The sequence below is a fragment of the Hyposmocoma kahamanoa genome, unplaced genomic scaffold (genome assembly GCF_003589595.1).
Source record: "Hyposmocoma kahamanoa isolate Upper Pololo Valley unplaced genomic scaffold, ASM358959v1 102, whole genome shotgun sequence".
NCBI lineage: Eukaryota > Metazoa > Arthropoda > Insecta > Lepidoptera > Cosmopterigidae > Hyposmocoma > Hyposmocoma kahamanoa.
This window is the reverse complement of record NW_020653337.1, coordinates 15,128,076-15,152,061: the sequence shown is the minus strand read 5'-3', so window position 1 is coordinate 15,152,061 and position 23,986 is coordinate 15,128,076. Positions and strand designations below refer to the sequence as shown.

At 36.7% G+C, this 23,986-nt stretch overlaps 1 protein-coding gene across 10 annotated transcripts in view; it reads right to left on the bottom strand.

Annotated features, from left to right (window-relative positions):
- LOC113231281 (whirlin) overlaps positions 1 to 23,986 on the bottom strand; it is a 116,820-nt gene that overhangs the window by 58,867 nt on the left and 33,967 nt on the right. For 9 of the 10 annotated variants that reach the window (XR_003310550.1, XR_003310551.1, XM_026465527.1 and 6 more), the window contains exons 2-5: positions 16,545 to 16,723; positions 15,475 to 15,691; positions 14,816 to 15,036; positions 6,985 to 7,144 (exon numbers count right to left, since the gene is read on the bottom strand). Coding sequence is in view for 8 of the 10 variants with exons in the window: in XM_026465527.1 (XP_026321312.1) it covers positions 6,985 to 7,144; positions 14,816 to 15,036; positions 15,475 to 15,691; positions 16,545 to 16,703 (757 nt within the window). In the remaining 2 variants the exon portion in view is untranslated. The remainder of the gene's footprint in view (positions 1 to 6,984; positions 7,145 to 14,815; positions 15,037 to 15,474; positions 15,692 to 16,544; positions 16,724 to 23,986) is intronic. The other variant, XM_026465561.1, reaches the window with a different exon arrangement.

The window sequence follows — 23,986 nt, the reverse complement described above, 5'->3', positions numbered from 1 at the left end:
TTATACGTTACCACGAGTTGGTGAAACTGTCACTGTCAAGACTAAATCGAACCATCAACGAATTTAATAAATTAAATTGTTGTTTTTTTATGAAGGATTTATGTGATTTTCTATAATTGTTTCTAATTTATTTATTAATTTATTTTATTTTATTTAGTTTTTAAATGCATTTGCAATGGAAATTTAAACAAAGTAAGAAATAGTAATAAGAAAACATTGACTTACAATCAATGTAAGAAAACCAATCTTTCGATTTTCCTGCAGCTTCAATCCAACCTTCTTTTATTTTGAACTCATTGGAAAAACTTAAAAATACTCTATGTTTAATCTACGAGTATAATGGAATTTAAATATCTAAGTTATCTAAAACAATAACACGTAAGTCAATGACACACATACATTTTTCTTCAAGCAACAGCAACATACAAATTGACATGAAATTGAAACGGTTGTCCAAAATTGTAGTTGTGTTAAAGTTACTCGAAATAAAAGGTTTAGTAATAATAATAGTAATAATATAAAAGAAATCAATTTGACGTGAATGCTTTTCGCTTCGATATTTTAGGGACTTTAATTACAAAGACCACAGTAAGCAATTCAAACATTTCAGTAAAAATTTATTGTCGATAAACATTAGTCCTCGTAAATCAAACATCACTATATTTGAGTCTAGAAATTTCTATGGAGACAAATAGAAAATATTGAATAATCGAGTTCTTAGGTTTTCGCGATTGTTACACATAGGAAATGAAACTATTTTTCCGGATTTAAATCGCGTATATTTGTTTTTTTCAAACAAACCGACGTTTCGGACCCTTTACAGGTCCCATGGTCACGGTTGACTGAGGTGGTACAGTCTTCAACCAGTTGAAAAATAGTTTCATTTCCTATATTGAATAATAATAGAAATAGTAACTAAAAATGCAAATAACCGGTGGAATGTTATCTCACTAGTTTTAACATTTTTGTTTTCACTCCAATTTTTACAAGGTGTATTGCTACAACTTGGCATTTTCACGTTTTACGAGAGATCTAGTATGTACAACGATCGCGATGTCGCTGTGGCGATGTTTGTAGGCGTGTCACCTTGATAAGATCATTTTGATCAAATCGAGGCGACACGAACCACGGGGCCATACCAAATCTCCCCTTTTGCTTGGCATCCTGAACAAGGTGCACCGATTTTTTTTTTACTCCAGAGCTGCGATACCTGTTGTATAAAGCTCAGGTCCGAAGCAGCATGGAGTACTGTTCGCACCTTTGGGACGGCTCTGCCAAGTACTTGCTCGATGCCCTAGATGGACTGCAGCGCTACGCCTTCCGTGTTGTCAACGATCCTCATGTAACTGAGCATGCGGAGTCGTTACAGCTTCGCAGAGATATAGCGTCTCTTAGCGTATTCTATCGCCTGTACCACGGCGAGTGCTCTGAAGAGTTATTCAACCTTATCCCTTCCTCTCCTTTCCATCAGCGGACCACCCGTGCCGGACTGCGTTGCCACAGATGGACGGTCAGTTCAATACCGTCCCGCACTAAAAAGTTTGGCAATCCGTTTTTATGCCGAACCATCAAATTGTGGAACCAACTCCCGGCGCATGTATTCCCTCCCCTCTATAACATCGGGTCCTTCAAACGTAGTGTGAAGAAGCATTTGGCCAGACCGGCAAAATGATAGTGACGGAGTGAAGATATTTGTGTTTTCCATCCGTTACTCTCATCTCTGGACTGTATTCGCACTTTCCATCAGGCGCGGTGCAGTCATTTTGCCGAGTCACAATAAAAAAAAAAAAAAAAAAAAAATGATCATTTTGATCAAATCGAGGCGACACGAACCACGGGGCCATACCAAATCTTCCCTTTTTTTCTATATCTATGGGTAAGACCACAGCCCTCGTTGAGTAGCGTCAGTTTAAGATTAATAAGGTAAACAATTTACGGAGCGGTTTCCATCCGCGCCCGCCGGTGCTGCGGGACAGCGGTTTTATTTCAATAGTCCCGACCCTGCAAGTTTATGCGGACACGTAGTCGCCGCGGTTGCGGGCACGAAGTCGCTGCGATTGCGGAACGGACCGCGAACTTAGTGGGAGATAAATGCAAGTCGCGCGGTTAATAGAGAACTTAACCCTCGTGCGCCACAACTGAGCCGACCGCCAAAGTGCGCGGGCGACGACAGCCGCTAACCCCGCAGGTGATCGCGCCCTGCGCGGTTCCACTCGTTACCACTACAGGCGTAAAACGCGCCGTGAATTTTGCTACTAATTTTACATACTTAACTATTACATTCCACGGATTCCGGTCCCACGGCAGACGCAGGTGAAAACCGCTCCGTGAGTTCTTAGTGAACGATAAATGAGTTTCAGCGCCATCTAACGTGCAATAGTTAGCATTATATACTAGTAGCATTTTTACTAAAACGCCACCTGATGGTGAAACGCTGAACCAGGATGAAAAAAACACTGAAATATTGTAATATAACTCTTACTCAAGTGAAAGTAAGTTTAATTTTGTTAAAATTTAAAATTGTGTTACATCGTTTTCATGTTTTAAGCCCTAACCAATAAACATCGTTAAGTTATGGTAGTGGATAGGTAATAAAGCGTAAAGTTTTAATTGCACACAAGCCAAAAAGTGGCGACATCGGTACCCGATCTTAGCGTCATACAAATATACACATGAATACGCATTAGGTAAATCTCTCTCTCATCTTAGCGTTGTCCCGGTTGCGTCCTCAGCAGGGTTGCTGCGGAGCCCGGGGTCCGCTTTCCTACTTTTTCTCCTCCACTTTGCACGGTCTTCGGCATCCTTAGTGGTGAGACCATTGGCACGCATATCACCCTTGGCGACGTCAAGCCAGCACTTCTTGGGTCTGCCCCTTCTACCGGGGCCCGTACATTTGTTTCCCACGTAGCATGCCGGTTTCCGTAAGATGTGGCCGTACCAACGTAGGCGGCTTTCTTGCAGTTTATCTGCAATGTCACGGACATGAAGGCTGCCGCGGATGCGGGAGTTTCTGACACGGTCTTTCCGTGAAACTCCACACATCCAGCGCAGCATCTTCATTTCCGTGACACGCAGCTCCTGCTTATGACGCTCAAGTACGGGCCACGTTTCACTGCCATATAAAAGGACAGGCCTAATGATGGATTTATAGACCTGTCCTTTCAGCTTAACCGGCATCTTGGGGTCACAAATTACACCAGTCACCTCACGCCACTTTGCCCAAGCGGCTGCGATTCGGGCTCTGACGTCGCAGTCGATGTCTCCGGACGCGCTAAGTACAGATCCCAAGTATTTAAACTGGCCCGTAGGCTCGACCGCGTCTTCGCCTATGCGTACGGGTAGGGGATCTGTAGCGTTGCAGACCATGTACTCAGTCTTCGCCACATTTAGTCGAATACGCATTAGGTAAATAACTAGCCTTTTTTTGGTTTTTAAAAAAAAGAACAAACATTTATTTTTATGAAAAGCAAAAACCATTTTTTCATATATTTATATAATTCAGCCAGTTTTGTATATATTTTGTAGTCGTGTTCTTTGATTGTATTTTGACATTAATTGTTGTGGTTACAAGACAATGTAATCGTATTATGCTCACTGTTACAATAAAATTATGAATTTGTTCACGGTCTCCTTATTTTGAACCGGCCATGAACATCGTGCTATACCACCACGGCGGAAATTAAGGCTGGACTTAACTGAACATGTTTCCCGCTCACATTCATTCTTAACTAGCTGGTACCCGCGACTTCGTCAACGTAAAACAAGTACTTCAAGTAGCCTCCTGTACTTTACCTCCTTTTATCCCCTTTTTCAGCCCCTTTAGAGATTTTTTTTATAGCAAAAATGCCTATGTCCTTCTTCATTAATATTCGATTTTGTTCAAGCTCCCATCTATGAGTATGTCTATACCAAAATTCATCAAAATTGTTTCATGGGAATGGGAAACAGACAGAGTAACTTTCGCATTTATAAAATTGGTTTGGATGAAGAGCTTGTGTCAATAAAACTGCATATAGCAATAACTTGGCAGCAGATTTACTAAATTTAATTTAATACATCTCAAAATATTTTGACTTATTACATGTTTACTGCTTTAAAGTGCATTAAAACTCTTTCCAAAATTACGTACACAAAATGAAACCAGTTTATTCTCCATTATCTTGCTCTCTTTGTAAAACAAGATGTCACAGCGAGACGCAGGATTATCATTTAAAGTTGCAACTGCACGCCGTGACAAAGTGGAAAACCTGCCTTCTCCAGATTGTTTATTAACTCGTACTTTTTAAATGCTTTTATTTATTTTGTTTTAATATTTAACAGATACGGATACAAACAATGCACCTGTCTGTTTTGATCATACGCCGCACAGCATCGATGTTTTTGTCGTTCTCAGCAGTGGACGGGCGACCATCACGAAATTCGTCACTGAGATTCACACGACCGCGTATGAATTATGCAAACCAGCTATAAATAGTCGTCTTGCATGGTGCTTCATCACCAAAAGCAGTTTGAAGCCGAGCGAAGCTCCACTGAGATGTTAAATTACACTTAAAGTCGTAGAAAATCATACTACGAAAATTTTCACGAGTTAAATCCATGGTAATGTAGACAACCAATTTCTAAAATGACGCCACAATGTAAAAACAAGTGACAGTCAGACGAAACAAACTGTATTCTACAGCCAAAGAGTTCCATTTTCAAATGTTGTAATTACTTTCAAATTTTGTTTATATAAGTGGCCAGTTCCGGAAACTTCCAGTGCGCCCTATGTAGAAGACCAATATTAGAATTTTTTTTCCTTCAACCTATCTAGAAAATTTCATCGTTGGCAAAGTTTCGCCTATGTCTGGCTAAGTTTATTCTTTGGCGTAAGCAACTGCCAGGTTGTCAGCTACTTCTGCCCACTGGAGGCTTCAACGGAGCAAAACAAAAACCTCAAAGCTACGCTTGCAAAATATTATAAAATAAATACTTGTTTGCTTTATTTGTGTGCGTCTGCAGACTGGCGGAGAACATTCTTACTATTCATGTGTGATCATTACAGTAATACTAAACATATGAAAGAGAAATAAAATAAAATAAAAATTCTTTCCCGACAAAAAAATCATCAGCGATGAAAATCAGTAACCGTCCCGTACAACAAACAAGGGCACGTAAAGGGCTTGTTTAGCAAATAGCCGACGGTCATTGATCAACGCTCGGTTCTATTTATTCGGTTCCGTGTGTCCGGTGATCGATGTTAAGCCCTGGCCCACAATAGGATTAAACGAGAATATTTACCAGTTCTACTTAACTATTATTATATAGTATTAGAAACTGGAACGGTCAATGTATAAAGTTTGGTGGACAAAGAGAGTGACTGAGTGGATACCAAGAACGTAAAGAAAGTAAAGAAGAAACAAGACGTACTTGGTACTTGGTACTTGGTGCAAGGGGCTGGTATCCGCAACTCGACGTCAAAAAAACAAGACGTAAAGGTCGGCCGAGGAAAAGATGGGAAGACAGTTTTATAGAGAAAGCAGGACCAAAATAGACGACGAAAGCCAGGGATAGGGAGTTATGGAAGACAATAGGGGAGGCCTGGCCGAGAGGCGGACTGCTACTGTTGCTAGCTAATAAGTGTATGCATGTATACATGTAAATATATGTAAAACTAACTTATAGTATATAAATGTAACTTATAGTATATAAATGTAGCTAATAACATGTAAATGTAACTAGTAATAATTGTAAATGTCAAGTAACACTAGTAGTAATAAAGGCTTTTTTTTATGGTATTAGAAAGCGAAACGGTCAATGTATAAAGTTTCAACTATATATACTTTCTCTATTTAATCCTATTTTGAAATTATAAGTATTATTATACAATGATAATGACATTGTTCAAGATCGAGTATTGCTTCACTGTTATAGATTGATGGTACCTCAAGGTACGTAATGTTAAATCGATATTGATTGATGAGCATGCATCACAATACCTAGGCAGATCGTAAATGACTCATCGAAGAGTTAAAACTTGATTGTCACTATTACAAGACAATTTGTGATATTTTCCACATAACAGTACGTTAAAATAGTTTTAATTTTGATACACGTAAGTATTAACATGTGTAGCCACACATTCAATTTCAACTTCTGCCGCTTTGTAGCTGGTATGGTGGAGGAAAAAAAGCATCCACTGTCGTAGCTAGATACAAAAAGAGAAAAAAGTAAGCCTTTTTCGTAACTGGTTATGGAAAGAACATTTGTAGATTTAGTAGATTTTTGTAGATTTCTACATCCGTTTTCGTAACTGGAGTTTTGAATATAGATTAAATACGAGTATCCCTTTTTAAATAACTGGTTACAAACAGTGAAGGAAAAATCTTCTTTCGTAACTATTTATGAAAAATAAAAAAACGTTTGGTCAATCTACGTAAATGTTAGTTATGAAAAATATTTACGTAGATTGACCAAAAGCTTTTTTTTTTATTTACCGGCTTTACCTCTATGTCATCATACAACAGGTATATCGATGTATACTTAACCACTGGATAAGTTATACAACCTGTCATCGATTAAACTGCAAAAATAGGATTTTGATTGATTCATTTGTTCATATGAATGACGTAAAAATTTTTTGTTAAACAATTTTGAATTATATCTTGTATTTAATTAAATATATCATACTAACTATTCAAACAACTTCGTTAGTTTTTAAAATTTTTCGTTTCTCATTTTTTAAAATATAAATTTCAGAACTTAATGCAGTGTAAAATGGGTCAACGCACACTCTAGTACATAGACTTAAGTGTGGCGTGAGTCAGGGTCGACTTACCTCGCCGGACCTTTTTAATCTTTGTCAATGATATAATTGAGGAAATAGTAGCGGTATTCGAACAAAAGTGTTAGAGCTTGGTGTGCTGTTGACAGTACAACACCAAAGAGACGGTTGGATGTCACTGTATAGTGAGGAATAGGTGCCAGTGGTAGTGACGCGCTCACCCGCCTCCTTGCCGCCCTTGACGCAGATACCAAAGCCGTGCGAGTCGGCGGGGTCGCGGCTCATGGTGACGATGCGGGTGGCTGGTTCCGACGGCGGGCCCGGCGCGCCGCCAGATGAGTACGGCCGGTCCCGCTCGCCCGCGCCGCCACGGTATACCGCCTGGTCAGTATCATAAAATACATAATATCAGTAAATAGCATATAATTCAAAATAAAATACTTAGTACTACTGCACTACTAGTAGTATTTGAACTAAGACTACAAGTTGAATGAATATGAATCCAAGTACTGAACAACAAACTACACCATTTCATTTCTATTTAGATAATGATAATATCTAAATTAACACAAATTACATCGTTTCTAGCCAGAGAATTCCATGTAGCAAGAGTCGCATAGTAACGTAATTAACTTCCACAGAACACACAAACCAGGTCCAGACTAGAAAAATATGTTTTCTAAATTTGTTCAGCCCCCGTAGCATGGCTACGCATGATAGTCGCGACGCGCGCGATAAAATTGAAATAAGCGCGCGCTATTGGCTATCTAAATTAGATCTGATTGAGACAGCCAATGGCACACGCTTATTCCAATTTTATCGCGCGCGTCGCGACTATCATGCGTAGCCATGCAACGGGGGCTGGATGGCATAAAATATGTTCGTAAGAAGGTGGGTGGGTCTATATTACACTAAAAGGCACTGATTCTATGGGTTTATTGTCTAAATTGCATTGTTAATTTTACAATGAAGAGCTTAAATAAAATACACGTATAGTTGCAGGGACGAACGAACAGAGAATGAATATTTTTTAGAAAGGAATGTAAATGACAGAACAATAAATAAAATTGATCAACCGTAAATTATATCCGGAAAATCCTCTTTCATCGCCAATTGGTTAATTGACAATGACAATTATTATTGATACAAATATCTGACAACACAAAGAAAAATTCCATGTACCATGCCGGGACCACCGCTCTTAGCCAAATGAACTACAGGCACTACAGACATTTGAGAACACATAATAATACCAAAATTCACAAAATATATATGGTAGTAAAACATCATGATATTCAATAAGTAAATAAGGTGATGGCACCAGTGACCGACAAGTACCACTGTGCCCCAGCTTTTTTAAATTCATTTCTAATAAGATTTAGGACAAAATTTCTATCATAGTAACACATTCGTTATTTGTAAGTGTCAGTTATGGCTGTTCATTATTGGTGTGTATCGATTACTGGTTGGTAATTGATAGTAATTAGTGGATTTTTGGTGTTCATTACTGGAGATTTAGAAAAATTCTTGTTAAGTAAAAATTATAATAGCTTTTCTATGAAACATGCTACAGCATAATCTTTCTTGAGGATGTATATATATCTGTCAAGTAAACTAATCACTATTGATATGTGTTTAAAAACAAAAAGTTGTTTCAAATTTAAACACAGATTTAAATTTTCAAATAAGACACACTTCCCTTAAAATCTCAATCATTGGTACCATCAGCCTATGACAATGACAATGTTTTCAAACGTATATTTGCTATACTTTCCAAGGATTCATAAAGTACATATGCATAAATTATTAGTAAAACGGTGTTAAAACATTTATTCGGTTTTGTAAATTCAAGACATGCTTTTTTATTCCTGTACAATTGTGTTTATAGGTGTGGATATCAGTTACTGTCACTTCATCGTCGATATGCAAGTAATTTTCAGCAAATAGTCATATGTGTTACACCATGTCTCAACACCACGCCAAATTGGCACTTATAATGTAAGGACTTTTGGTAAATCATGCTGACTAAGGCGGATGCCGCCCCCGCGTGGTTTTATTTTGTATCCATTTTTTTTCTCTTTTCCCTTATTTTCATTTTCAATGTTTCAAGTTTTTATAGAGTCATTCCCGCTTTACATTGACCCAAAATGCCGCTTTATAATTATTTTAATCCCATTCTGTCATACACGTAACGTCAGTTACAAAAACCAATATCTACCTCAAAAATATACAGGGTGAGTCTTGAATCTCGGCTACCTCCATTTTGCTTCAGATTAAACAACAAAACAATCGAAATCAATTTCTCAAAGAGTGTACAGAACTGTTTCCGTGACATCGCTAACACTCACCGCGTTCTTAGGCAATAAACACGACTCTAGAGAGCAAACAATGCCTCTCGAAGAACGTTTAGCATCTCAAAGTCGATGTACGCCTCGCAGTTTGTTCAGCCTCCACCCCTCGCACCCCGTACTCCGCCCACTGCATCGTATTCAAATATCTTTCATTTGCTTTTGAAATCTGTGCTCTGTTCTATTGCAGGTTCAGACAATTGTTACTACTACAAAAATATATCTTTCGCAGTTGTATATAGATTTTATCAAAGTAAAATGTAATCAGTCGCTTGTACTAGATATACTTTAATAGTATTTTGAATGGATCTTATAGCGAATAATGTGATTATTTTTATTTATACATAATACTTAATTATCCATTTATAAACGAGAATATATACATATATTGGTTTCATTCCGTATTTCTTTTTTATTTTCAAATCGTGGTTCCTCAATTCCACAATTTTGAGTTACTACATTATTTGATTTCGTGTGCAACATATTCACGATTATATTATATACTTCGGTCGCTCCCTTTTTCTGCAGCAATATCTTTATTGATACATAGGGGGCACTATAAGTTTCCGGAACTGGCCACTTACATAAACAATATTTAAAAAGTAATTACAACATTTGAAAATGGAACTCTTTGGCTGTAGAATACAGTTTGTGTCATCTGACTGTCACTGGTTTTTACATTGTGGCGTCATTTTAGAAATTGGCTGTCTACATCACCATGGATTTAACTCGTGAAAATTTTCGTAGTATGTTTTTCTACGACTTTAAGCGTAATTTAACAGCTCTGCGGAGCTTCGCTCGGCTTCAAACTGCTTTTGGCGATAAAGCACCATGCAAGACGACTATTTATAGCTGGTTTGCAGAAATCAAATACGGTCGTGTGAATCTCAGTGATGAATTCCGTGATAGTCGCCCGTTCACTGCTGTGAACAACAAAAACATAGACGCTGTGCGCTGTATAATCAAAACAGACAGGCATGTGACATACCATGAGATTTGGACATCTTTAGGCATAGGCATGAGTCAAATACAATCAATACTACACCGATAGTTTAATACTACACAAACATTTGTGTGTGAAAAAGCTGTGCTCTCGGTGGATACCACACAATTTGGCCGAGGCTCAAAAAACGGATCGCGTCACTTGGTGTAATGCCATGCTTACCAGATTCAACGAAGGGGCGTCAAATTTGGTGTGGGACATACTATGACTCAGGTGACGAAATATGGATTTATAGTTACGATCCCAAAACAAAGCAGCAATCGTGTGTATGGATCTTTCGAGATGAGCCGAGACCAACCAAAGTGGCGCGCGTGCAAAGTACCTCTAAGTGGATGATTGCTTCTTTTTTTTAATAAAACTGAACACGTGGCTACTGTTGTCTTGGAGAATCGTTGTACCGTGAATAGTGATTGGTACACGACCATTTGTTTGTTGGAAGTTATTAACATATTCCGTAAAAATAACTGTAAACGCCGTATCACCACGATAATGACAGTTCGCACACGGCCACACAGACAAACGAATTTTTGAAGGTGAACAACGTTGACGTTATGAGCCATCCCGTATACAGTCCCGACCTGGTACCTTGTGATTTTTATTTATTCCCAATAATTACGAACTAGTTACGCGATGAAAAATATGTTTCAGAGATTATCACGGATCAGTGGCATAAATGTTTTCAAAATTGGTTCATTCGTATGAAAAGGTGCGTTAACGCTAATGGAGAATATTTTGAGAAACAATAAATTTATTTCTGACCATTTATAATATTTTTTTCTTATTCATTCCGGAAACTTATAGTGCGCCCCACGTATTGGAATTATTTCCAAGTTTTGGAAATGAAAACATAACATTACATTTACCAATTTTGTAAAAAAATTGTCTCTGGTTGCCTGCATCTTAGTCGTTCTTGTTTATAAGAAACAATTAATCCAAGATAATGATAAATTTAATTTAATTTAATTTAATTAATTTAAAAACATATCTTTGTCGCTCGTACTAATGACGTATTCGGGCTGGTCGCTCGTGGAGATTTATCGAATCAAATGTTCCCCTTTTACGTCAGCCGGGGCTTTGTAAATTGAAACAAATCGATAAGATCAAAGCTGGCAGCTATTTTTAGCCTTTTTATGTTATAAAGTAATATGTTTCAATAATAAATTCGTTACATTAAACTTCGTTTTAGCTGCACCCAACAGTGGGAAATGTTTAAGTTGATGTTATTCGATAATGAATTATTTCATGGGATTAACTATTAGTTAAGCGACTGGTAAAAATTATTAACAAGATTTTTTTTAGAATTACCGTCTTTTTCCACAACTTGCAGCCTCCATTAAATTAAATAGTGAATGATTTACGATCCACTTTTATTAAAAACAAGACGTCTCTACTTCCATAGAAATATGAAACTCGATCAATCAACCCTAAGTAAGGAACAGGCAAATTATATACAAAGAGTAACAAAACACGTTTTTCAGAACAACCTAAACGAATAAAGACGTAGAGACAATGGTAGTGGTGGTGGTGCCGATATAATTTCAGTACGTATATGTAATAGAACATATAAAAGCAAAAAAAAATTCAATTACCCAACCGTATAATGACGCAATGTGCTGGACTATGAACTAAACCTTCCTAATAGAATAGACTCGTGCTCAACCGTTGCTTATATATGGATTGAAGCAAATATGGAAATCGATAGACGCAGCAGAGACAAAACAAAATATTTAAATGTACCTAACATTTTACTTCCATTTTGTTTCAGTTGTCGAATGTTGTTTCTTATGTAGGTAGTTTATGAATTTTGTGGCATAATTATACATAACTAGTATACCAATGCTCATTCAAACGTTAACCACTATCCTTTCGGGCAAATCAGTTTTAGTCTAAGTCTTAAATAAATCTCATTAAAAGTTTCACTAATATTTTTTCTTTCCAAAAAATGTTACCTTCTCGCTTATTCGGCGACTAAGTCAATTCAATGTAGTTATTCAGCTGACCTTCGAGTATTATGTGACCTGAGCCACGTATGGTGGTAATACATTTTTAGTTATCCATTTTTGCCTCACTAGAATTGGCTAAGGAGTGCAATTCTCTGCTTTCAAATTTATTCCCTGAACGCTATAACTTGGGCATTTTCAAAGTTAGGGTGAATACTTGAATAGGCATTAGGTCTGCATTCTTCATCGTCGACCTCATCGTCACTTTCCATCAGGTGAGATGGAGATTAAATGCACACTTATTTTTTATTAAAAAAAATACTGTACCATGAAATGAGTTTTTATTTGAAGTTACAAAAATTGTACATTTTGGTGAATAAATGTTGTTCAAAATTCAGATCAATAGTTCGCGAGTCAACAAGTGTTTGCAGTAATCTGTCAGCGCCTATGGTGAACTGAGAGCCAAACATTGCATGCGAAATGATTAACAACTTACCATAATTAACAACTTCCCCCAGTGTCGATGTTAATAGCCATATAGTCGATTGTACAGTTATTTGGCAACACTTAAAACCATGAAATCGATCGACTTAATTTAATAATTGAAAATGTTCAAGAATTTTTTTTTTAAGTATGTGTGTAAACTTGATTAATTCCAAAGAAAGTCAGGGAGATATTGCAGTCATTTAAAATTTAGTGGTGAATAGTGAAAATAAACTATATCAAGAAAATATCAAATGAAATTTTAAAGAAGTTTAGGGAAGAGGGTAATGTTTTAAGGGTAAATTAAAACAGAAGGGTAAAAATGTTTGGACATCTGTTACGTAGTGGCGATTTATAAAAGTTATAACTGAGGTAAAGATAGAAGTAGAACGAAAGGGTGGAAGGCGAAAAATAACGTACAGTAAACAAGTAAAAAAGAACGTCAAAGTGAGCTTCTACAAAGACGTCAAGGAGATGGTTAGAGAACCATGAAGAATAGAGGAGGCTACACCGACAAGAGCCTGGATATTAAATAGGAAGTTGATATGAGACTACGATTTTACGGTTATTTCAAATGTCCTTAATATCGGCAAGGTTACTAAAGTTATTAGGTAACGTCTTTAACTCTCACAATATAAACCACCACTCCACTATTCAATTATATAGATAGATTCATGCTACCTACAAAATTGAACCATACATTGAATAGCTATAATATAAAGTGATTTAAAAATTAATACAGTCTTAGATTTTAATAAAGAATGAACGTGTCGCGTTTAAATTGTTATTACCTCATTCTCGTTGGAATCCAATTTGAAACCGGAACGCGACTGTCTGTTTCACAAAACTTGATAACACCCAAACACATCACGCAATTTTGTACACCCTTTCAAAACATTATGTTATGTATAAACTGAGTACTGTTACACATTGCCTAAAAATCGAAAAATATATTTCAGCTGCGTCTCTTGCACGAAATTCGATTTTCTACACAATGCTTGTGGTGACTTGATTTGAATTAATCCGCAGAAACTGTAAAATCGAAAATACTTGCGTCACTACGAAAAATAGTGGTACAACTTGATATAGGTCAAACTCGACAACACGTAGCGTAAGCGAAAATCCTTTTTGTAACTGGTTAAAAATTTAAATTCATATGGAAAATAACATATTGTACGTGGCATATGCCTCCAATATCAACCATCGACTGGCGGTGACGATGACGTCTATGTCCATGTCTGACCATGGCCTGATGGGCTTGGCGTGGACACGCCTACAATTTTTAATAGATGGAATACATTGTTACGATTGTACGTGTCTTTCTCTATATCTTACCATATAAATTAAAATTTTCTACTTAGGTAATAAAAATTCTTAGAATCATCGTTGAAACTTTTTTTGAACAGACGGTTAATTAGACAATTATTTGATGAATTCTAGTCATGTCCATCTTGTAACTTACTAAACGGCGACCGGGGTCATGAATAAGGTAACATTATCGACTGGTGCGGCCTCGCATGGAATTATTTACACATACCAGACCGTCGCCGACCAGTACACCGCACTGGTTATTTTTGGAGCGTACAGGTATAAACAATTGAGTTCACCTCGTGTCATTCTCAAGCGCTAAGGTTTTATCGATTTTGTTAAAGTTTTTAAATATCATTGCCGTCTACATCAATATTGCGTAGGTACTCTTGCAAGCGTTATTTATTACGCCAGTAAATTGTATATTACGCGATTACTCCGATATTTATGAACCAATTTCGATGATTCTTTTTTGTTGGAAATGGGGTACCTCTTAGTAGTCCCATTCAAATTTTAAGAAAATATTTCACCTCTAAGTTATGTAAGTTGCGCTATATTATGATGAGATTGCATAATACAATAAAACACCATTCACTTTTTCCTAAAAAGGTGAACGCAACGTGACATTTTACGTAGATCGAGGGATTCACGTTGTGTCCCTGGCGACTGCGCTCTACTGCGTAAACGTTAAGTTAGAACCTTGGAATTGATATGTAGGACGTGAGAGAAAAATCTTACCAGGATTGCTACTTGTGGGACTCTTATCAGAATAAGAAATTTTCTGTGTGTATGTAGCAATATAAATTATAATGACTTTAAAATATCTATACGAGATCATAATGAATGAGGCATAGCATCAAATTCCTTAAACCTTAAATGTTTAGTAGTGCTTTAAAATGGTCTGCAATAAATATAGGAAGCCATCCAAAGATTTGTTCTGATTAAGGTAATAATGAGGTCCATCACTCACATGATGCGTGGTACTACTGGGGCTGCTGGCAGGTGAGTGCCTCCTCGCGGGTAGCGGGGCAGGAAGTGGCGCGGGAGGGTGAGAAGGCGGCAGAGCCTTGCCCAACGCCGCCGCGCCGCCCTGGCCGAACAGCCGCAGAACTTGCTCAGGCGAAATTGCTCGTTTCTTGCCGTTCGACGCGCTCAGGTGGTTCGTGCTATTTCGCAAGCTTGTTGCTCCTGCTGCGATTGAATTCCTTTATTTTAACACCCATTTACTGTATAGAGCCTATACACATAGATAATTATGAACAGTCTAAAGTGTAAAAGTATTGCCTGCGTAGCCGAACGGTTACCATACCGGACTGCCACGCAAAGATCCCAGATTCGATTCCTGGGTCGGGAGAAAAATTTGTATGGCCTATATTTATTTCTCTCGTGAGTTTGGGTGTAATTTGTGGTTGTCTATTTGTGTGTCCATGGCACCCGCGACACAGGGTTTCCCTAGTGCGTGGTTATATTGAATGTGCGCGTTATTACTATTATTTGTAACATACTGACACATACATCTACTTGTCTTCTGCTGCACAAAAAATGTGTACATAACTAATTACAATCGGAGAACGATACACTAAAGCTAGCCATGAAACAATTTTGATTAAAAACAAATATTGTGTTCACCTGTGCTATTAGGAATAGTGGAAGAACCAAGGTAAGGAGCACGGGAAAGCTTCCCAGCGTAGTGATATTGGGAGTATGAAGTGTGGTGGCCATGGGACGAGGCAGGCCGCTCCACGATGGTATAGGAGGTGCCCGGGGGTGAGTAGTACACCCCTCCACGCGCTCGAGACCGCGCGTCTTCCGCCTCGTAGCTCGTGTGCCGGTTGTCCTGCAACCACTGCGTACATCGAACATAACCTTTCACATCTTGTCAATACGGACAAGAAGGCGTAATTGTAAAATTATAGTAAGCTTTACAACATATTAAGACAATTTAAGCTTACATTTAAATACTGACTATACAATATTATACAGGTAAAACTGATAAAAAATAAGATTTGAAGTTGTGAAATTTCATGTTATTTAATTTATTACTTTTAACTTTATTTAATTAAGATAATATAAAAAGAAATATGCAGTTTCTACACATAAAACTACTTAACTGATAAGGAATTTACTCCCCAATTCAAACTAAACTATTTAACTTGGACACGTTGTATAGTGCGTAGTCGAATTTGCGAGCTGTCATATATTTGTATATTATGTATAATAGTGCTATAAAAATTACTCTTGCTATTTTCTCGTCCGATGAAAAGACATCTCTCACACTAAAAAAATTATACTCAGTCACAATGGTAAAGGCAAATAGAATAGTAAGTAATTTATATGTTGGAGTCTTACGTAGTTAAGCTTATTTTCAAATTAGGCGAGATCAAAGTTACACGAATAGCTAGTTACCCGACTACTTTGTTTTAGTTTTGTATACTACAAGCCGGGTACTCATTAGCGGGCTGTAATTGTAACGTGACAGTTATAGTAGATACAGATACGAGGTTTAAGGGTGTACGCGTGAAACAGTCTTAAATGAGTACCCAGTTATCGTCGACTCACTGCGAACCGCACGCTCTTCTGCTTGCGAGTCACGTACACTCTGTGATTGTTAATAATATAACATGCAACGTACGGTTACGGCTTGAGCTCGCCAGTGAGTACCCGGCTCTACAGTTATGAAGCTAAGAAGTATTACGTACCTGCTGCGAGCGCGAGTGGCGTGCTAGATGGTGCGCGGGCGGGTGCTGGGGCGTGGCGGAACGCGCCCAGCCGTAGCCCTGCGTCTGCGCATAGGGCGGCGGCCAGCGCGCGCCAAACTCCGCCAACTCCGAGCCCTCGCCCGCCTCCCCCGACCTCATGCCGGGGGTCACCTTTTCCTCTATAACAATAGAAAAATAATTTTAGTAACATAACACAATTGTAAGGAACAGTTGATCGTATCAAAGAGAATTTAAGCACTACGTTTAGATCGTATGTGATTTGATTCTTTATTTTTTTCCATCCTCTAAGGATTTGACACAGTATGAGCCATATATAGGATAAAAGTATGAACAGCAAGAACACAAATTTTTGTACAAAAAGAAAAAAAATATCACGTCAAATCGACAGTATAAGATTTATTAAGATAATTATAAGATAATAAGATAGATTAAGAAGACAGTATTTAAGTATGTGAAATTCTCAGAATTATTACAACTAATCAAAATCTCATTATTTACACACATATGCTGCTCTTCTTTCGTCTTTTTCTAGTTGGCGTAATCTCTACAACTACAACAACAATAACATTAACTCAGGCGAGGGTTTAGGCCATAATCCGCCACCCTGACCCAATGCGGGTTGGGGACTTCACACGTTTTCCGAAGGTTGTAAACCTTCTTTGTCGTGTAGGTCACGTATTCATCACGATGTTTTTCTTCACCAAAAAATTATGATAAATATCAAATTAAATTTCGCACATAAATTCCGAAACTTCAGAGGTGCCCGGATTCGTACCCACGACCGTTGCTTGAAAGGCGGTAGATCAAACCATTAAGCTACCAAGGCAGATTAAATTCATGTGACTCTGGTCACCAAATAAATTACTTAAAAACAATGTAGTCACCCTTGGTGGGGGTGGAGAGCTAAAAGGTCGTGGTGGATGGAAACTGAGTGTGTTAGGACGTGGTAGAGTGAGCAATGTAAGTGTACTGTGTAGGTGAAGATAGGAGAAACTCGAAGCTGGGTACACGAAGTTGCGGGCCTTCGCTCTCAAAAGTTGGAGACCGAGGGCGGAGCCAGAGCCCAGAGCCGGAGCGCAGCGGGTTCGGCGCGGAGGCGGTGAGTGGAGAGGCTGCACCGACAGCGGCGATAGTGCAGCAGTGGATTTTATCACTTAGTACTGCGAGGTGGAGTTCTATTTCAACTAGCTTGGTGAAGGTGAGGTACACAGTCCAGGTAGGAGGAGCATAAACGTAAAGACCAGGTTTAGAGTGAGGCAGTCGAGGAACTTGTCATCAGACAGGCGCGTAAACACGGTACGAGTAAGGCCAGGTGTAAGGCTTCGAAAAGGTGAGACTTCGTGTATTTACTAGGTGGTGAAGACCAGATGCCTCCAAGGGCAGTACAAGAATGACCAGCGATTGGTAGAACGAGAGAGAGAGTATCGAAATTCGAATCGCCAATATTGAATTTGAAATGAAGAGCCAAAATGAGAGCAGCCAGGAGCGGAAACACTTCTACTGCTAAGATTGAATATCAAAGGAAAAGTTTATAGGATAATATATGGAAGAATAGATTGTAGAGGGGTAACAACACATAAAAATATTAAATACGAAATAAAAATATTTATAAAGTAAAATTGATGAAATAGTACGTAATTAGCAGTGGAAAAATGAATAGCAAAATTCGGAGGTACTATCAGTACGATAGAATATGCCAAGGTCGGGAGATCAGACAAGAAAAGTGAGTAAATTGTCAAAGTGCGTGATATTTCACACTATTGTAAGCAATAGCTTACAATAGCTTATAAAGCAAATTTAAGTCATTTAAACATTAATATTTTAGTAAATATTATTGAGAACTCTGTCAGGAATCAGGAAAAGTATGATTGTTTACTAGAAAACGCATAATGAAAGATGAAAATGAAAGGGGTCCGTACTTTCACACTACATCATAACCATGGTACATGTGTAGAGCGCCAAAAATTGGTTTGAAAAAGAATAGAAAAACAAATATACGTGATTTACATCCGAAAGAACAGTTTATTTTCCAACGTCTAAGTAACGATCGCGAGAAGCTCAGAACTCAATTGGCAACGTAGAATATCGCTCTGAACCTACTAATCTACATTACTAATGAGTTAAGTATGCAAGTACTAGTAACAATAACAGCGGTTTCTTTCCTCATTTCACGATCGAGGCTAAGCCGGCGCACCCATAAATCTAGCCGCGCCCAGGTGCTCAACTTGGCCTTCTAAATTGCTTACTCGCTGGAAGCTTCTCAAATAGCGAATAATGTCCGCTACATCTACTTTTATACATGATGCAAATATACAACAAACAGTACGAAGTTCATACCTATTGCTATTTGTGTATTTCCATCACGTGTAACGATTGCATAAAGTTCTACTAACTTGTAAAAGTCATTAAAGAAGCGACCGTAATACGTGAGTTCGTCGCCAAATATAGACCTTTGCCAACTTATAATGAAGAGATTGAATCATCGCTGCTGCTTCGTTAATATTCAGGTGTTAACTATAAGACTATGATATGGTAATGAAACTAATTTAAATAACATCAGATTACGAAAATTTATTCTAAAAAATGCTAAACTTGAATATATCAGTCTGCCTTTATTATAAATAAATTCGTAGCATATTTTTATAGACTTATTGATATAAAAAAAAGTCGACAGGTGTAACTCCAGTGCAACAGGCTTAATTCAATTCATGTATTGGCCTTGTTACAAAGTAACAATTACTTTTCAATATGAAATATTTTGACTTCAAAATATTTTAAAATTAGAAGTAATTTAATTAATTAATCTTGATTGATTTTCATATAATGATTTTAGTAATAAGGTGTTTTCAGTTACTTTCGTTTTTTGAATTTTCGTTTTTTTAAATGAAAAATACCTTGTTATCATAATTATATTAAATAAATGTTAATCAATATGAATTATTTGAAAATACGCCAATTAAAAATGTTGTCATTTCAAAAACCTCAAGTAATATAAAAACAATCATCAACATTGGTATAATTCCCATGGTCACGGCTGACTGATGCATTGGATATGTAAAGGGCCCGAAATGACGTTGGCTTGTTTGAAAAAACAAACGCCATTTACATCCGAACAAACAGTTTCATCTCCTAATCGCGAAAACCAAAGAACTTGATATATAGTAATTCTATTTAAATTTATATTGAATTAGGAAATGAAACTATTTTTCCGGGTTTAAATCGCGTATATTTGCTTTTTCAAACAAACCGACGTTTCGGGCCCTTTACAGGTCCCATGGCCACGGTTGACTGAGGTGGTACAGTCTTCAAACAGTTATGTCTAATATACTGTCAATCAATATTTATTTCCTTCAAATAAATATTGATTGATGAACCCTCTCATCAATCCACAAATTGGTAGTTGCGGACATTATTCGCTATTTAAGAAGTTTCCAGGGATTTAGCAGATGAAGTCGAAGCATAGATTCGGTAAAAAATTATCTACATTTAATTGTACGCTGAAGCACGAGTAGACCGCTTCAGCGCGTAATGCAGGTAGCGTCCGTGATGCGTAGGATGCGAAGCAGCGCCAGCGGCCTCCTTGATCGAGAGGGAAGATAGACCAATATTGTGTCAATGGGTAGCTGTTCATGTCAAGTGTTTTAAAACTGTTCTTAGTACGAAATGTAATTTACTGTTTGTGAGTTTCACTTATATAGTTTATAAGGATTACTTAACTAACACAATAATCTTTTGAAGTTTTCGATTAAACCACCCCCGGGTTCAGATGCTACAAAACCCTTATTCAGACTCCTTATATCAAGATTATAAAATATTTATTTACATTTCATATTTATTTATAGTCTTATTTTGTACATTCATTTTATTATATATTTTATATCTATTAGTGTATCAACATTTATTTAATGTACGAGTATATATGTATATTCGTATGTACATTTGATATAATAAATTTATCCTTGTCGTTGAGCATTCAATTTCATGATTTTTTAAATTTTATTGCCAACACAGGAGCCAACATTACTTTCAGTTTGGAAGAAATCCCTTTAGAGGATAAGCTGTTCTTTGTCACTAATGTTTTAGATTCTTTGCTAAAATTTGTAATTTCTTCTGTTGTACAATAAAGTGTTTACATACCTAAATATAATATGAATATTTGTTCAAAATAAAATAAATAAGTATTATTGTCTTATTAAAATACGAATACATCGCATGTGCTAAATTAATTGAGGGGATAGTAAAATTAATGTTCATTTTCAAAGTAGCTCTAAGCAACCGGAGGCAGCGTCCGATGCGCAAACCGACTCCCGGTGTAACATCTCCAGCCCTATTCCAGCTTGGAAATTGACATCCCTTGTTTACGACTGAGACCATTTGAATAAAATTCTTCTTGATAAGGCTTATTTCTTGTTTTGAACAAAAATGTTAGTAACTGTTACAGTACAAATTAAGTATTATGAAAACAAATTTTCAAATGAAATGGAAACTATCGACGAAAACCGTCAATGAATTCGGACACTTATAACTTTATAATAACCATAACAGTGCTGGTGGATTTACAAGCACATGAGACTTGTTATCTTGTCTCAAGGTGACGGGCGCAGATGCAGTGTCAGACCTTTGTGATTTAAAGCTCTTTAACCCTTAATGAAATAAAGATCTATTATTTGTCATCTCAATTTATTTGTTTTTGTAAGTAATTAATAAACTAGTTGCATCACTTTTTAACATATAATGATTAAATATTTACCACCTAAAGAAAACATGATGGACCCTTCTTTAATAATAATTACCATTGAAATGGCATCTACGAATTTCAATTACCAGTGAATATTTACATTGTAATATTTTGTAGATGGGGCATTGCGAGTCGCGTTTGTTTAAGGGTTAAGGTCTGAGTCGCACTGCAACTGTTACACACAAAAAAATACATCCCTTGTACTATAAGCACCAGAGTCAAGGAATTCATTTTGGGACACTTCTCAGAACATCCAGGCCAGAATCAATATAGAAAAGTTCATTTTCAATATTGAATTAACTGGGAATCGGATCTGGGACTGCCTCATCCAACGCCCAAAAGCAAACTTTGGGCCATGGAAATTGTCGAATACAAGCAAATATGCAAATTAATTTACGTTCCAATTAACCCCAACTTTCGCTCCCCCGGGGCGCTCTTTTGGATCAATGAGTTATTCAAGCAAATAAATATTTTATGGCATTTTTTTAAGTAAACAGTACGAAATTGGAACAGTTCTTGAAAACTTTATAGCGGCAATTAAAAAGGTTTTGTAAAGAAACTAATTATCTTGGTAAACACGAAGAATAATTATCACCAATTAAATTATAATCACTAATTACAGGTATCTTGCCACGGTATAAGTTCTTTTTGTATATATAATACAAAAATAACTCATACCGTGTTAAGAAACCTGTAATAATCGTGTAATGAATAACCACTTTAGCCTTAAAATATATAAACACGAAGATTTTGTTTTCATTTCATCCAGATTTTATTCAGTATTGGTACCGAATCTATTCAAAACTGGCACAAACATGAGAAGCAAGAGACAATCGGGATCACACAACCGACCCGGGTTCAGATACTAGAAACCCATATATACGCACCTAATGTCTCCAAAGACAGTGCTGGTTCTTTGTTCCACTTACGTTTAATATAAATAAATTATGCTCCTACGACTAATCTATTATGACGACGACGTGACGAATAAAAGGCAAATATTCAACATAGAACACATTCCTTATCGTATTTAATTACCTAACATGATTATATTTCTTGTCATGGATATGGCATATTAAATACGTACAAAGCAAAGTTGGTGGAATACACAAGTGTACTTGGTAGTACGAAATTTTCGTTGAATACTAAAACGTAAAATAATTAGAGTTATTTGTGGGTACAAATTACTGCTTGGTAGTCATTGATTTTACTTACTATTTTGGATACGAGTATATATATTTGATATGGTACTTTATTGCCGGATTGTCTTGTCTTGTGCAAAGTCAATAACTTTGAAATGCATATATACTGATGCGAGAGATAGTATATATCATATTTACTGTTAGTAACTTTTCGAAAAATGTCTGAAAATTGGAAAAATATAATTCGAAGGCTGATGCTGTTCTACGTTTAGATATATCGTTTGAAGATTTATTTCGCGTGAATTATAAAATAAAATGATAGAGTTAAAATCTAGATAGAATAAAACGAGATTTAAAATGATTGGACAACAGCGAAAAAATAATACCATACAAAAATACCATTATAAATATTTATAATGGCTCCATTGTTTTCGTTTTTTTGAGAGGCGTCAACTGTCAAATGTGAAAAAATATCGAAAAAATATTTGTTTTCTCAATAATATGAATTTTTCAAAATGGAAAATTTCCATAACCCAACACTAATCATATTACTATCACATTGCCTTTATGTACGTGCCTGAGTAGGTATATCAAACATGAAATGCTTTTCAATTGTGAACCGTCTCAATAATCTTATAACATTTACACAAAAGGCCCAGTAATAATGTAATGGGTCGACCAACAATGTATTAATCCTAGTAGTTGGCCAAGTCGTTGAATAAAATCACTTTATATCGTTCACTAGATAGGTAACTACATATTATTACTATAATATATTCAATAAATTTACACAAGTGGTTAAATGAAAATCATTTAATTCATGACATAAACGAAATATTTAACAAAAAAAAAAAATTATCATGATTCTTGACAAATTTAAATTTTGTTTATAAAACGGAATGTCTAATTATTGTTGTGGTAATTGACTACCAAAACATGTTTGTAATTGTACTGTCTCTTGTTACATCTTCTGTTATACCATGTTTTAAGAAAATAATCGAAATATTATTATTATTATTAAAAAGGACATTAAGACTCAATCTCAATGTAACTAATCAAAACGACACGCGCTACGCGACATCTTCATTAAGACAAACTAGTAAAAATAGCCAAAATATTAAATACAGTTTCCTTGGTGTATTTCAATAGGATTGGCCAAACAAATCCAATTTTCCTGTGATAATTCGTCTGCCAAGTCTAATTCATCTTACTGGATGGATGCTGGCGAGACGCCAGATTCACTACTCTCAACTCACTCACTTCATCGTTTTATCAGTATTCTGGGGCACATATACACTCATATTTAAAATTTGTATAAACCTACTTAGGTAAGTAATACAATTCCATCCTTTTGTTCTACTTTATGTGTGTCGAATTTTGTCCAGCGTTCCTCTATGCGACCTGCATTTTGTAAAAAGCCCAGTGTGGCAGGATGTTATTACGTGATCCTTGCTCTGTGTAGAATAACTGGAAGCGTAAGCCAGGTGTTTTTCACCGACGAACCCCCTGCCTTGTCTTTGGTGTTTCGGAAAATATTTAAA